At 40.0% G+C, this 14,466-nt stretch overlaps 1 protein-coding gene across 1 annotated transcript; it reads left to right on the top strand.

The window, feature by feature from the left end:
* Positions 1 to 1,583: 1,583 nt before the first annotated feature.
* ASB14 (ankyrin repeat and SOCS box containing 14) lies at positions 1,584 to 9,292 on the top strand (the record flags this gene model as incomplete). Its single annotated transcript, XM_079540321.1, has 9 exons — positions 1,584 to 1,708; positions 2,202 to 2,257; positions 3,558 to 3,689; positions 3,788 to 3,946; positions 4,617 to 4,862; positions 5,223 to 5,394; positions 5,989 to 6,532; positions 8,238 to 8,391; positions 9,099 to 9,292. The coding sequence occupies 9 exons, from the start codon at positions 1,584 to 1,586 to the stop codon at positions 9,290 to 9,292; spliced, it is 1,782 nt and encodes a 593-aa protein (XP_079396447.1).
* Positions 9,293 to 14,466: the final 5,174 nt, after the last annotated feature.

The following is a 14,466-nucleotide window of genomic DNA, read 5'->3' as shown; positions in this document are numbered from 1 at the left end:
TCTAATTTCTTCTCTTGCTGACACCATTTGTCAGATTAGATTATCAAATGTGACTAACCTGTATGAAAGTAACATGGAGAAAGTCCCAGAGTATCTTATGATCAGTTATTTATAGAGAGCTATTCGTGGACGCAGACTCTACAGAGATCATTTTCAGTCCTGAAAATATCGCTTTCAACTTAATCACTTCTTCAAAGTGTGAAGCTTTCTCTCTTTCAGAAGGTGAGGAAAAAACTGCATTTTCTTGATTATTAGGAGAATTAGTACTGAAAAGAAACAAGTGTATGTACACATATTGTGTTGTACATGTAGTCAAATTCTAGCCATTCCTTGTGTGTGTTTATTCTTAACGCGTTGCTCTTTCTTGATGCATGTGCAATTACAGAGCAAGACCTCACAGTCACATGTTGCTGGATCAGGTAAATGATGCAAGCTTGCTGTGAATTGCTGCTGCTTGACTTTAAGATGTTTCTATAAGTATTGCAAATTTTCTAAGAGCTGTGTTGACAACTTCCTTTATTTTGCTGTGCTTGTTCATTTATTTATCCTTACTTTTTATTATATTTTATTTTATTTTATTATCCCGTTCTGTGTTTTTGGCTTTGTTTGTTTGTTACTATTTGTTTATTTGTTTTCAGGCCAGCTCTCTTGAAAAACAGAAGTGGAAGTTTCGATGAGGTGAAAGGCTTGAGTCTAATAGAACTCCTTTGATTTTAATCTCTAATGCCAGAATGAATATGCAAAAGAATAGTGTGTCAGATAATCTATAAAATGTTTACATCTATGAGTAGATGTGCAGGTATGTGTTAACAAGGAATGAACAGTTGTGGTATATCTGTTCCCCATGGCTGTAGATGATGTATATGAGATGATATATATGTCTGGTCTTTTTTCAATCAAACAATTTGATGCTGTTTCAATCAGAAGATAAATTTAGCACATAGTGTTAGAACGGACTGTTAGCACTAACCTGCAGTATTGTTTTTTACTGCAGGATATGGCTCTAGTGATAACTTTGTGGAAAAGATTGAGGAAACATATTACCAAAAACGTTTGTGTCCTTCACCTACTGTTCACCACCTGGCCCCTGTGAACAAACAAAAGAAACATCCCAAATTTTGTTTCAGATCTGTTTTCCTGCTAAGGAACAATCAGAGCAGGACTGTGATGTTTGAGTGTATAGATTTAAGAGGGAAAGGCTACTTAAACTACCTCAAAATTATATTTTACTTATTTTTGCTGCTTTCCAGTAAGTAATACCAGAAAAAGTAGCTGTTCTGTATGTTCATTCTGTAGAATAGAGATAAAAGCTAGTGTGTGCTGTTGGACTAGAAACCTTTATTATGTTCTAAACAAGACAGTTCTCTCTGCACTGGTCCAAACTGAATGCTTGGCAGAATGCTGGAGCTTGAGTTGGAGAAGTTCTGATTAAGTTAATTTAGGCTGTGCTTTGTTTCTCTTGATACTTAAACAGTGATTGCAGTTTCTGTTACTCCAGACATAACCTGAAGATTTAACATCTGCTTCCAACTAAAAAGCAGTGTTTTCCTACAAAGAGGTGATCCAGGTTGTGCCGATTGGCTATGCATAATTCTGTTTACATATTTGATGATCATTCTGACGATGAAATCCCCACCCAGCAAGCTATTCAGGAAAGCTTACAAGATATTCATAAAATGGAAAGAAGTGCCAATGCAATAGATGAAAGGTAATGAGTTACTACTTCTATTTTTGGTGGTTTCTTGGCATTATTACATGTCTGACCCCGTCTTGTGGATACCACAGGCCACTTGTAGCTTGTCTGTTCGGAGTTCTCCCTAGAAAAGCATGCCTATCTTGTCTATCTTGTCTAAAATTTGGAATATATGAAGCTTTCTGGTGACAGCTTGTCTAATAACTAACAGCCTAATATCTTAATGAATGCAAGGGTTTGTTGAAGAAAAGCAAATATTAAAAAAACCAACAGGTTGGTGTGGCAGCTTTTCCTCGTTTCAGTATTTAACTGTTGTCCTTTGCTGGAAAGCCAAAATTTATAGTGGCACAAGAAGACCTACAAAAATGCATTTTAATGTGTTACACTGACAAAACTCACACAAGTTAAAGAAATCTAATGTTGTTTAGACTTGAATGGCTTAAACTAATGTGTAATTATGAACTGAATGTCTCATTAATTATAGCACTGTAATGTTGTGTTTATGCAGTTTCCTGTGCGTTGCAAGCAAAGAACGTGAAGAGATAATTGCTGCAATCCGGACAGTTAAGTACAAATACATCACACCACAACCCTCTGTCTAGGAATCACAATGCCCACATTCTGTGTTTGATCAGCTATTTTAAGTGCAGTTTTTCTTTATGTAGTTTTGGAGAGAGTTAGGCAACTGAAAACAGGGCACACAACAGCTAGTTTTATTAAATAGGAACACAGTAATGGAGTGGGTTCAGATGTCACTCCTCTCAGATTGAGGTACTTGGTCTCCTAGAATCAAGGATGAATGCCAGTCCTTTCTTATAAAATTAACTAACAGGATAGCAACGTCACTATTAGTTATATTAGTTATATTAGTAATATTAGCCTCATTAACCAATGTTTGCCACTTTGTGAGATAACCAGATTGAAATCCCATCTCTACCTGAAGTGTGCCAGAATTATTCTTATGTGGGAGGCTGTTTGTCTGTTCTCTTGAAACTTGCTTTTTTTGATAGAATCACTTTACATATTGAGTCACAGAGATAGCTAAAAAAGGAGCGTAAGAAGGACGGCTGTTAGACAGTGGTGTGACAGTGGGAAGCCTTCTGTCCAGTCCGTATACACATAGCAAGTAGTTACAGAAATATTTAGTGGAGTAAGAATCACGACCTCAAGGCTCCTTTGGAAAAGCAGATGCAATAACTGTAGCACACAATGCAGAATGTGCCGAGACTCTAGTTAAACTTTGTGTCTAGTCTAATGAATATACAATTCTTTGAAAGCAGTCTATCGCAGTACCTTATAGTTGTAGCTAATAGGAGAGCAGACTGCCTTCTTCCAGGAATGGTGGGATAAAACAAACAGTACAGTCAGGACCTCTACTTACAGGCATTCTCGTCAGCTGAAGTTTCATTGCTTCTCCACGAGATATCAAATTGAAAACATAATCACTTCTGTTAATTAGAATTCCAGTAAGGGTTTTAGTAGAAGCAGGAATGAGTTTCATCTCAGTTGTCAGCTTAATTTTACTTTTGCCAACCTGAATATTTTCCATACAATTTCACTAGGACACCTGTTTGCTTAATACACTAAAATCCTCTGCGCTGTTATACATGAGAGGATTGTAATTTAAGTATTTTAGCTGTATTAATTATAAGCAAGTGTATCCTTCAAAATGCTTTGAGTCAGTGTGAACCACTGATTATTCCATTCACGTAAACCACCCTTTGATAAAAAATTGCTTTGATAAGGTATGGGGTTTTTTTTATTCTTGATATGCTGCTGGGATAAATATCACTCAATATGTTATTTGTTTTAATTTTGTTTTATGATGAGTAATGAAATACACATCTGTTCCAAAATATCACAGGCCAAGAAGAGGCCTTGAAGAAGTTGGTGAGGCACAGTTCTGCTTTTGAGGAAGCAGATCAGCAAGGCTGGCTTCCTATGCATGAGGCTGCAGCTCAGCTAAATAAGAACATCCTTGAAATAACTTTAAAAGGTATGGGGTGCTTTCTGGTTTTCCAGTAGGATGTTTTACAAAGCTAGATTTGATGAATAACTTCAGCTTCAGATGTGTACTGCTTTTCTGAATTCCAGCCTCCCGTTCCGTTACATGGGAACAGACCACACTAAGAGGGGAAACACCTCTCATGGTGGCAGTCAGAAACTGCTTTTTGGAAAACGTCCACTTTCTACTGCTCAATGGTTGCAATCCCAATATTAAGAATGAAGATGGAGATTCTCCTTTAGTTGTAGGTGAGTGTCTTATTTGGGGGAAGGAGGTGAGAGAATGAGGTGAGTTTGTAGTTACATGCAGTAGGTTGCAATTTTACGTATTTGACTTGTACAGAGTTTAAAATTTTTTGTTATGAGGAGCAAAAAATGTTAATTTCAGCATTGAATGTATTGTCTGTCTTTCTTAAAAGATATCAGGGCTTTAATTGAGCTGACATTCCACGTTAGGGAGTGTCACTACAAAGTTCTGAGCATTATTTGTTAATTGAAGTACTGTCCTTTCCCTCACTGTCTTGACAGATCAGGCTTACTAAGATAAGGACACAGTCATTTTGTATGTGGCACAGTCACTTTAGTCTTTGTTTCATGCTTATGGTAATTGCCTGTGATGATTAACAGAGCAGGCCAGCTCCTGACTGCAGTTAGTGCCCCAGTATGTGATCTCCATCTAGTGGCAGGGAAGGCTGCAACAGGAACCAGCAGAAAAGGAGATTATCATAAAATTATTCCTAATTTATCATACCCTGTAGAGAAGGAACAGACTTGGTGAGAAGTTAAACCTTTCAGCGCGATGTTTCTTGGTGTATAAATAGCAGTGCTGGGAACAGCTTGAGCTTTCCTGGGCTGCCACCCAACAGAAACTAGGCAACAGTCTGACATTCTGGTTAATGCTTTCATTATTTTCTTACAGCAATTAAGCACAATTCATATGAGGTTGCCTCCTTGTTGATAAATTTTGGAGCAAAGGTGAATTTGCCGTGTATCCACAAGAGGACTGCTTTACACGAGGCTGCCAGGCTTGGCAGAAAGGATCTGGTGATGCTTCTGCTTCGTTCTGGGGCAGATCCTGATCCTCGCAGTGGATATGGGCTCACACCTCTAGCGCTGGCTGCACAAGCTGGACATACAGAAATTATGGAGCTCTTATTGCAAAAAGGTGAGACGTTATTATGTAGGAAGAGGAGGCTTAGGGCAGGGGGATCTGCCAATGTTAGCAGTATCTGATGGGAGGGTGTTAGGAAGGCAGACCCAGATTCTTCTCCTTGCAAGTGGCAATGGACACAAGTTGAAACCTAGGAAATTCCGTCTGAACACAGCAAAACACTTTTTTTTTTCTGTGAAGGGTGTTGAACATTGGAATAGGTTGCCCAGAGAAGTAGTGGAGTCTCTGTGCTTGGAAATCCTCAACAGCCTACAAGAGCTGAGCCTGGGACAGTATCTTGTCTCTGGAGGGGGCAGTGATTTTTGCTGGATATTTACGGTGACCACTGTGAAAATCCTCAATGCTTCTTTCCAGGTGCTGATGTTCTTTCACAGGCAATGGATTATTCTTCTGTATTATTTGAAGCAGCAGGAGGAGGAAATCCAGACTCTCTGAATCTTTTGCTAGAATATGGGGCTGATGCTAATGTGCCAAAGCACTCGGGTCATTTACCAATCCACAGAGCTGCGTATAGAGGACACTTTCTGTGAGTTAATGTAAACCAAGTAATACTGAGACCAAAGATATTAATTTTACTAATGTTAAATTTGTAACTAATGAGTAAGAAACAGCTCTTCAACTCCGGGATTGTTCTGTTGTGCTTAAAAATCTAAGAATGTTATATTCCCCTATTAATACATATATTTAAATTGCATTTAAATGTTGTGTTAATTTGAATGTATTGTTTGAATGTCAGTAGGATGCTGTGTTATGTTAGTTGTGTGTTGTAGGAATTAATACTATGTTGTGTTAATTCCCTAATTCCTAGGGGCTGTGCAACAGCACAGTGCTCTTGACGTCCCCAGAGAGCTCTCATTGAGAAGGAATGATTATTCTGCTAGCATAGAATGCAGTGTTCGTGAAGAGCAGTATTAAAATTTATGACTAGTAAATGTAAAATCATAGTATCCATTGCTGGCTGCTTTATCCTTAGCAATTAATGCAGAGGTACAGCATGCCGTGGTACTGATTTGGCAGATTAGGACTATGGAATATAGTCAGAATGAACTGTAAAGCCCAGCAACATGAAGATTGAGCTGTGTGACCAGATTCCCTTATTGTCTTTATTTCTCTCCTTCAGTGCCTTGAAGAATTTAGTTCCAGTTACTAATTTTGATGCCATTAAAGAAAGCGGAATAAGTCCAATTCACTCAGCAGCAGCAGGAGCACATCCTCAGTGCCTCGAGTTTCTCCTCAAGTCTGGGTTTGATGCCAATTTTATGCTGGATCAAAGAATTCGCAAAGGCTACGACGACCGCCGGAAATCAGCCCTGTACTTTGCTGTTTCCAATGGGGATATCAGTTCAGCACAGCTGCTGTTGAATGCTGGAGCCCTGCCAAACCAGGATCCCATCAACTGCCTCCAAATAGCCTTGAGAATGGGCAACTATGAGTTAATGAATTTACTGCTCCGGCACGGGGCCAATGTTAACTACTTCTGCAGAGTGAACACAACGCATTTCCCATCGGCTCTGCAGTATGCTCTGAAAGATGAAGTCATGTTAAGAATGCTGATGAACTATGGCTATGATGTGCACCGCTGCTTCGATTGCCCGCGGGGAGATGTGTCCCATTCCCAGTACGTGACTGATGGATGGACTTCTACTGTTATCAAAGATACGAAGGTGAGTACATTGCATGGCTTCGTATGTTTCGTTTTACTGGTGGTGTCATTCGTAAAGCTAAATGGAAATGTACTTAAGTTGATCTGTCAGAAACAAAAGTTTTAAACGCTTTACTCATAAAATTAGGAATAGACAGCGCTTTCAAATTAAATTAACATTGCCACGAGACCTAGTTCATGGCAATAAATTATCATAGTCTGTATTTTACAATTGTGAAAATACAGCTAATGACTAGCACAGAATTTGCTTGCTTGTCCATGCTGCGAAAGCAGGAACTTAAAGACTGGCTTGCGAGCTGTACTGTATCATGTCACTAATACTGGAAGTTTGATGTAGGGACCCACCTGATAAACCTGGAGTGACCTAAGCAAGTTCCTAGATACACCTCTCAGACCCACTGTTATGCAGATTTTAAAGTCCATTTGAATGTAAGAAGCCTTTATTTAATTTGAAGATCATCGAATGACTTAGGTTGGAAGGAATCTCATCCAGTTCCAACCTCCTGCCGTGGGCTGGTTGCCCCCCCCACCAGCTCAGGCTGCCCAGGGCCCCATTCATGTCCTTGAGCACCTGCAGGGATGGGGTACCCACAGCTCTGGGCAGCCGTGCCAGTGCCTCACTGCCCCGGTACAGAATTTCTTCCTAGCATCTAACCTACATCTCCCTCTTGTAGCTTAAAGCCATTTCCCCTTGTCCTGTGACTGCCTGACTGTGTAACAAGTCAGTCACCTTCCTGTTTACCTGTTCCCATCAAGTACTGGAAGGCTACATTGTCTCTCCAGACTCATCTTTTCTCCAAGCTAAACAAGCCCAGTTCCCTCAGCCCCTGTCCCACAGGAGAGGTGCTCCAGCCCTCTGATCATCTTAGTGACCCTCCTCTGGACCTGCTCCACCAGCTGCACGTCCTTCCTGTGCTGAGTGCCCCAGGCCTGGGTGCAGTACTCCAGATGGGGCCTCACAAGGGCAGAGCAGAGGGGAACAATCACCTCCCTCTCCCTGCTGCCACCCCTCTGTTGGTGCCACCCAGGATACTGTTGGCTTTCCAGGCTGCAGGAGCTCAGTACTGGCTCATGTCCAGCTTTTTGTCCACCAGGACCCCCAAGACATTTGCAGGGCTGCTCTCTATGAGTTCTCCCAGTATGTTCTCATGCCTCAGATTGCCTCAACCTTGCACTTGGCTTCATTAAACCTCATTAAATTGGGTGCCTGCTTTTCAAGTGTGTCCAGGTCTGTCTGGATGGTGTCCTTCCCTTTTGTTGTTAGCTGCACCACTCAGCTTGGTGTCATCAGCAAACTTGCTGAGGATGCACTCAATTCCACTGACACAGGCATGTGGTGCACTGGGCTGGTGGGTCCTGTTTGGCAGGCTGGGACACAGATCTCTCCCAGCAATGTCCAGGAAGTTTAAATCTCCTATTGAGGTTTAATAATTCCTCGTCAGGAATGATAGCATTCCATTTTTAAGCATTAAAGCTGTTAAAGCTCATTTTTGGTTCTAGCCTAGTACAAAAATAACGTCTCTTAGATTTTCAGATTGCACTGCAGGCTTGATACAAGCTGTGGCAGCCCTAGAGCTCCTCTAACAGGCACTCCTTCCTGCTGTTCTGCTGTTCTGCAGTTATAAAATTGCTCTTGTCCTGCAGAGAAGGAAGTAATCTACAGAAGTATTGGATGTTTTCCAATTAAAATGTTTTGTTTCCATCAGTTCTGTGAAGTGATAACCTTGTCATGGCTGAAGCATCTTTGTGGGAAAGTAGTGCGAGTAATGTTAGATTACGTTGATCATGTTAACATCTGCTGGAAGCTGGAAGCAGCTCTCAAAGAACAGGAGCTCTGGCCAGACATCAATTCGATTTTAAGTAAGTATCTGATAGATTTGAAACAGCAGACTAACTGCTCTGGGATTGGGACCTTTTTGTTGGTGCTATTTTAGATTTGTTTTTGTCCCCTGACGGTTGGTTAAGCCAAAAGTTATGTTTTGAGGAGAAGGTATTTCTGAAAAGAAAATCAGTCTATGTAGTGTTTAATGTCAGATAACTCTGTCTGATAGCTGTGACAGACTGTAACAGCACAGGTTATGTGGAGCAGCTGAGAATTTCCAGTGTAACGTAGGCAATAAAATCCTCTTCAGTAGGAGAAAAGCTTTTCCCTCACCTCAAGTTGATGGACAACTCTAATAAAGTAACTATCTAGAAGTGAGAGATTTGAATTCTAGCCTAGCTTAATTCTGTGTCCTTTTTATTAGAACACAGATTAAAAACAAGGACATCAAAATTCTGATTTTTAGTAGCTTCTTGAGGCTGGCAAAGAGCTGGCACCAGTTATTTGGGGTTACTTTCCCCAAACTTTACTACTTACACTCCATAAAATAAGCATAATTTGTTGAGCTAGCCGATTGTCCACATAGCTGATAAAGGCATGGGCTGAGGTCCAGGGCCCAGATCTGACAGGGACAGGCACCCAAGGACAGGCAGTAAAATGTGGAGCGGTCTTTGACAGGTGTAGGGCAGTGAGCATTGCACCAAATGATCAAGGCACTCATTAATGTCAATCTCCTGGTTCCCAGCAAATCCTCGCTCCCTGAAGCATCTTTGTCGCCTGAAGATACGGGAATGCATGGGCCGGCTGCGTCTGCGTTGTCCTGTCTTCATGACCTTCCTCCCACTGCCAAATTGCTTGAAGGACTACATTCTGTACAAGGAATATGACCTCTATGGACCGGAAAGTTTCTTGGGAACCTCCAGTGTCAACTGCACATAATTATTCTGTATTTTGAAGGGAACGTTGAGGTGGGTAAGACAAAAGTATTTTCTCCTTTGGGATTTTATCTCACGTATACTGAGACAAATATATATATATATATATATACTGAGTCTCAGTGTTCTCCCCGTCATTCCCTGAAATAAATGGGTAGAAGCCCAAAATATAAATAGTGGTGATCCCATGCTACATATACACTATAAAGTGAAGGTTACGTGGATGGCTATGGCCATACTACTTAAAATGCTTTGAGTGAAGATGTAAAGAACCATTACAATCACTGGTACAGCTCTGAGCCTTGCGTCTGTGTGTGAGGAGAAAGCCTGGCATAACATGTAACCCTACTTTCAATTGCAGTGTTACATTCAGGGCCTTCAAGTAAACGGGATGACAGCGTTTCTGAAATGTTAATTCTGTATCTCATTACCAAGCACCAATACGTCTCATTCACTGTATAGTTGATGATGAGTGCGTCTTTGGACAGCACCTAAAAGAAAGCCAAGTTCTGGAGAGAGCAGTTTTCCAACTTCACCTCCAGTAGGTGCAGCTACAGCTTATGGAGCATTTACCTGAAAGCAGTCACACTTGTCTCACTGTGCACATGCCCGATCCTTCAAAAAATGCTACCTATGCTAGTCTGTCTTAAAAAAAAAAAAAAAAAAAAAAAAAAACCAACAGAATACATTTGGTATTAATAGTATTTATTCCTTCATTATCAGTTAAGCATAGATTTTCTAGTTATACATGCATTTGTATTCACTTAGAGTTACATAGTTCAAAAGTCTGCTTTTCTCCAGAAAAATCTACAAATCTTATAAAATACAAATTTAACCGTAATGTAGTATGACCCATTGCTTTTCACATGGTGTCTGTCATGTAATTAAGAAAACTAATGAAGCCAGTGAAAACAGGTGGAGGTACTCCCATTAATAGTTGTGCTGGTATAGCTTCTGTACAAATGAATCCTGATGGTGACCATAACTGCAGCTCCGTACAACGTGCTACACGCTGTCATCTAACAGAGCAACATGTGCACTGAAACAGCCAGCAGAGATAGAAAGGGTTTTTTCTTCTAACGTTCAGTCTTTGATTGTTGCAGAAATTACCAGCATTCCCAAGTAGAGAGACTTCCTCTGAGGAGAGCTGGCTGATATGATTAAAATTAAGAGAATTGAGATGCACTTTCCAAGAGAGAGATTCAGCTGCATGTTAGGGCTTGGTTTAATGGAAAGGAATGCATCCTGTCACCAGTAACGGCACACCCAGAATGTCACTACTAGGGAAGAAGCAGTTCTTGTATCAGGACAAATTCCACTCAGAAAGTTACTATGCTTAAGCTTTTACGTAACCTACAAAATGCTGACTGAAGTTTTGGTATAATACGTACTATTGGTGCTTCCAAGATTAAGACACAACAATCAAAGCTGAATTAAGTAGGTATGCTACTGGAGGTCTGTAATACAGCTATTCAGGGACAAACGTGTAAGTCTCAAACATTGCAAAAATCACTTACACTTCACTAGACCAGGACCAATCCAGAACATCATCATAAGAATTTGACCACTCCACTGCATTATAAAAGTGACCTGAAAGATTGTACAAAATCCTTGGCTTGCAATATAAACTTCATTAGGAATACAAATGCAATCACAATGACACACACCAACTTATTCTTGTCATGATAACTTAGATACCACTACGGCATGACAAAAACACAGCTTACTGCTTGGGTAGAAAGAAAAACCTTGGAGATTGATAGACTTGCAAGAAATTCTGTAAAACAGAGCAAAGGAGAGAAAGTAAGATACCAGTTCTTGCTGTTGGACTAAATATCTCAACTGAACTCACTAAGCAGAGGCAGGATTTCTTTCTTTGAGTGTGTCAGCTCTGGAGATAATAAGGGACTGTGCAACAACACAGCTTTCTGTACTGGCTTCTCCTAAATTCTGTGCACCTTCTTTAATTCATCAGACTTCACCTTGAACATATGACCAGCCAATATTTTTCTGCAGTGGAAATAAATTATATCTTTATAAAAAGGCTCAGCTGCATCAGGTTTGTCAGCTGTGGTTTTGCATCCATACAAAGATGTCATTTGTCTGCATGTCTCTGAGCTCTTAAATATTACTTGTCTGTTAGTTGGTAAGCTGTCTCGATATCATTACAGAAATTACAGAATTACAGAAATAACAGACGATCAAATCCACACTTGCTCACACAACACACACGTTACCAGGTCTGTGTGACTAAGCTGCATATGACTATCAGCTTGTCCTCTGGTTTGGACTTCTAGAAATCTATTCATGGCCATAATTAAGTACTTGGTATTAGTTACAATGCAATGAAATGCATGCCTGTAGTTTGCCCACACTTCTTATGTATTTTGATATTCACACTGCTACATTCATACAGAATGTATGTAGAGCAGAACAACTGCGAGCAAGAGGTGCATTGCCTACATCATGTAATAAACTTAACATCCCATTATGCAAGTAGTTTCTGAAATAATACTGTGTTCACATGAAGCAAATTACAGCTTCAGCTGGAAGTGCTCAGAAGACCAGTCCTTAAGTAAAGGCAACAGGAAATATGAAACAGGCAAAAATAAATTACGAGAAAGGAAACCAGCCAGTAATTTATTGAAATAATAGGAGGTGAAACCTTACCACAGTCATTCCCAGGAGAACATGAGGTGTTCATATTACAAGTTGTACTCTCAAAGTAAATATTAAGTACTCTAATTTTTTTAATTAAGAAACATGTTTTCTGATGAAGTAGTTCTGCAATTCATAGTTCAAAAGGTATCAGAAAGATTTTCTGAGGGGAGGAGGACATGGATAAAAGCTCAGCAGCTATTCTTTGCCTTGTGGTAGTTCTATCCATGGACCCAGGTGCTCCTCCCTTTAAGTGGCACTGAGTAATTCTCATCCCACTGCTAATTCATTGTAATGTTCCATTTTAGCATCCTGATCTCCCACAACTTGCCCTTTGCTCCTACAGCTTTCATCACTTTTCCAGAAGCTTCTAACTCTGTCTTTTTGCTCATTTTACACCAGCAAAACTCTTCTAAACAGCAAAACAAAGCCACCTCATTTCATTCATGCATGTCACTTTTTTTGAAGTGCTGCTCTCCTCATTTATTTCCCTTCTTTTCAGAGGGTGAGGAGAAAAGAATCATTCACTGCAAGTGAAACGCAACTCAATCCTATGCTGTCTGATTAAGAAAACTGCGTTTAATGGTATAGATGGTAAAACATGAACTAAAACTGGAGTAATTCCCATTAGATATCATTTAATCTGAAAAATTTTATAACAGCAATGTTATAAAACCAGATTTTTCTCTTGATTGCCTCCTCATAGTTATATATTTATGTCCAAAACATAATGGGTGGGTTCAAGAAAAGATAACTCAGCTCTCTGCCCTCTCTCCAGTAAGGCACCCTGTCAGCAGTACCTTTTGATGAGGTTGCTGATCTGTTAGCTGTCTTCCTCCTGGTGCTGTGGCCACTGCAGCTCATCTCACTCTGACAGCTTGGTGACCAGATTTGTGGAACAGACTCTGTGCTGTTGCTGAATTAATTTACCTTTAGCATGTAATCGAGGAAGACACAGTAAATTTGGTGGTTAAAGGTTGGACTAGATGATATTAGTCATCTTCTCAACCTTATTGACTTTATTAATTTGAGCTGTGCTGGCATGTTATTTCATAGAAAATAGAAATCATTACATACAAAAAAAAAAAAAAATCCAAGAGAAAGAAAGACAAACTGAAGCAACTTGTAGAGATAAACCGGCTGCCATGCAAATAGATATAGGCAGGAAAAGAAAAGAAAAAAAAGCATTTGCTGCCTTTCTGCATGTTTTTGTTGAAAATAGAAGTAGCCTCTTCTAGATGAGAATGCAAGACTAGATAGGAAGTAAATGCCACTTAAGTTTTTGTTTGTTGTTGTTGTTTGTTTTGAAAGCCTTAGATGTGCACGGTCCATGAGACACTATGAAGGCAACATCTGTCCGTGGGCTGATGCCACAAGGTCTGACTGGATAACAGCAAAAGCAGGTACTTCTGCGAGCTACTCTGAGGACGAACATGCTGAAACAGAAGGAAGAGACCCTGGAGCCTCTCTCTTGCTCAGTCTCCCACTCCACCTCCTCTTTAAAATACTGTGAACGCTTCCACAGCTGCTCAGTCCCTGCTGTACGCTGTGGTGCCAGTGGCACCATGAGAGCAATGCTCCCTTCTCTTTGCTGTGACAGGAGGCAGATGCAGTTGGTTGCTGCATAGAAATGCCTGTCTATCTCCAGCATAAAAAGCAAGAGATTGCCTTTGTCAGCCTATGCAAAACAACTTCTGAGCAATTAAGGACAGTGTTCCTTTTTTGCACAGCCATCTAGCACAGAGGTCCTGAAATTCCTCACTTACTCAGCACCATGCAATTCTAGCTATGAAGGGCTGGGCTGAAAGCCAAAGACTAAAAATGCTCTGCAATGAACTGTAAAACACTCTTAATCATTATAAAACATCTTAGAATATATTCTTCTCTTTCTACATTTTCTGTTATGCTCAGGCCACTATTAGAGAGACATCTGTTCCATTGGAGTTTAGTATTTATAGTAATTAGTGCAAAAATAAATATTTCTTCTTACTTCAAACACGTTTTCTCTTCTGGATCAAAAGATGAATGCACATTTAGTATTATACAAAATAAATATTACACAGGGTATGGACCATGGAGTTCAGGCTTATGAGGTATAAACAGAGACTGCTTTGAAAAATGCGTTAAGAGACCAACTTCAGGATGTAGACTAGCATCGTCTTTTACTTCTCTTTGCAAAAGACAGTTCCATAGAAAGACTTAAAAAGCTTTAACTCATTTTCAGCAAATGCAGTTACTGGTAGCAAGGCCTTTATGGATTCAGATTTTTTTCAAGTGGTGGAATTCAATGTTTCTGCAACTCTGCATGTTTTTATTGAAAATGAACTCAGCAGCTTACTGCTTTTCTTTACACACTGGGGAAAAACCAGGAACATGGCACTTAGACATTATATTTACTATCTGATAAGGAATTTTTAATGCATTCCTCATGCAGCAAAGTGCAATTGCATCTCTTCAGCACTTACCTATGTCTGACAAGTATTTTCTTTTAATCTCCTGTTCAAAGAAGCCTTTAAATCA

Source organism: Tetrao urogallus (assembly GCF_951394365.1).
Source record: "Tetrao urogallus genome assembly, chromosome: 10".
Taxonomy (NCBI): Eukaryota; Metazoa; Chordata; class Aves; order Galliformes; family Phasianidae; genus Tetrao; species Tetrao urogallus.
Note: the sequence above shows the minus strand (reverse complement) of the source record. Positions and strands in the feature narration are given on the sequence as shown.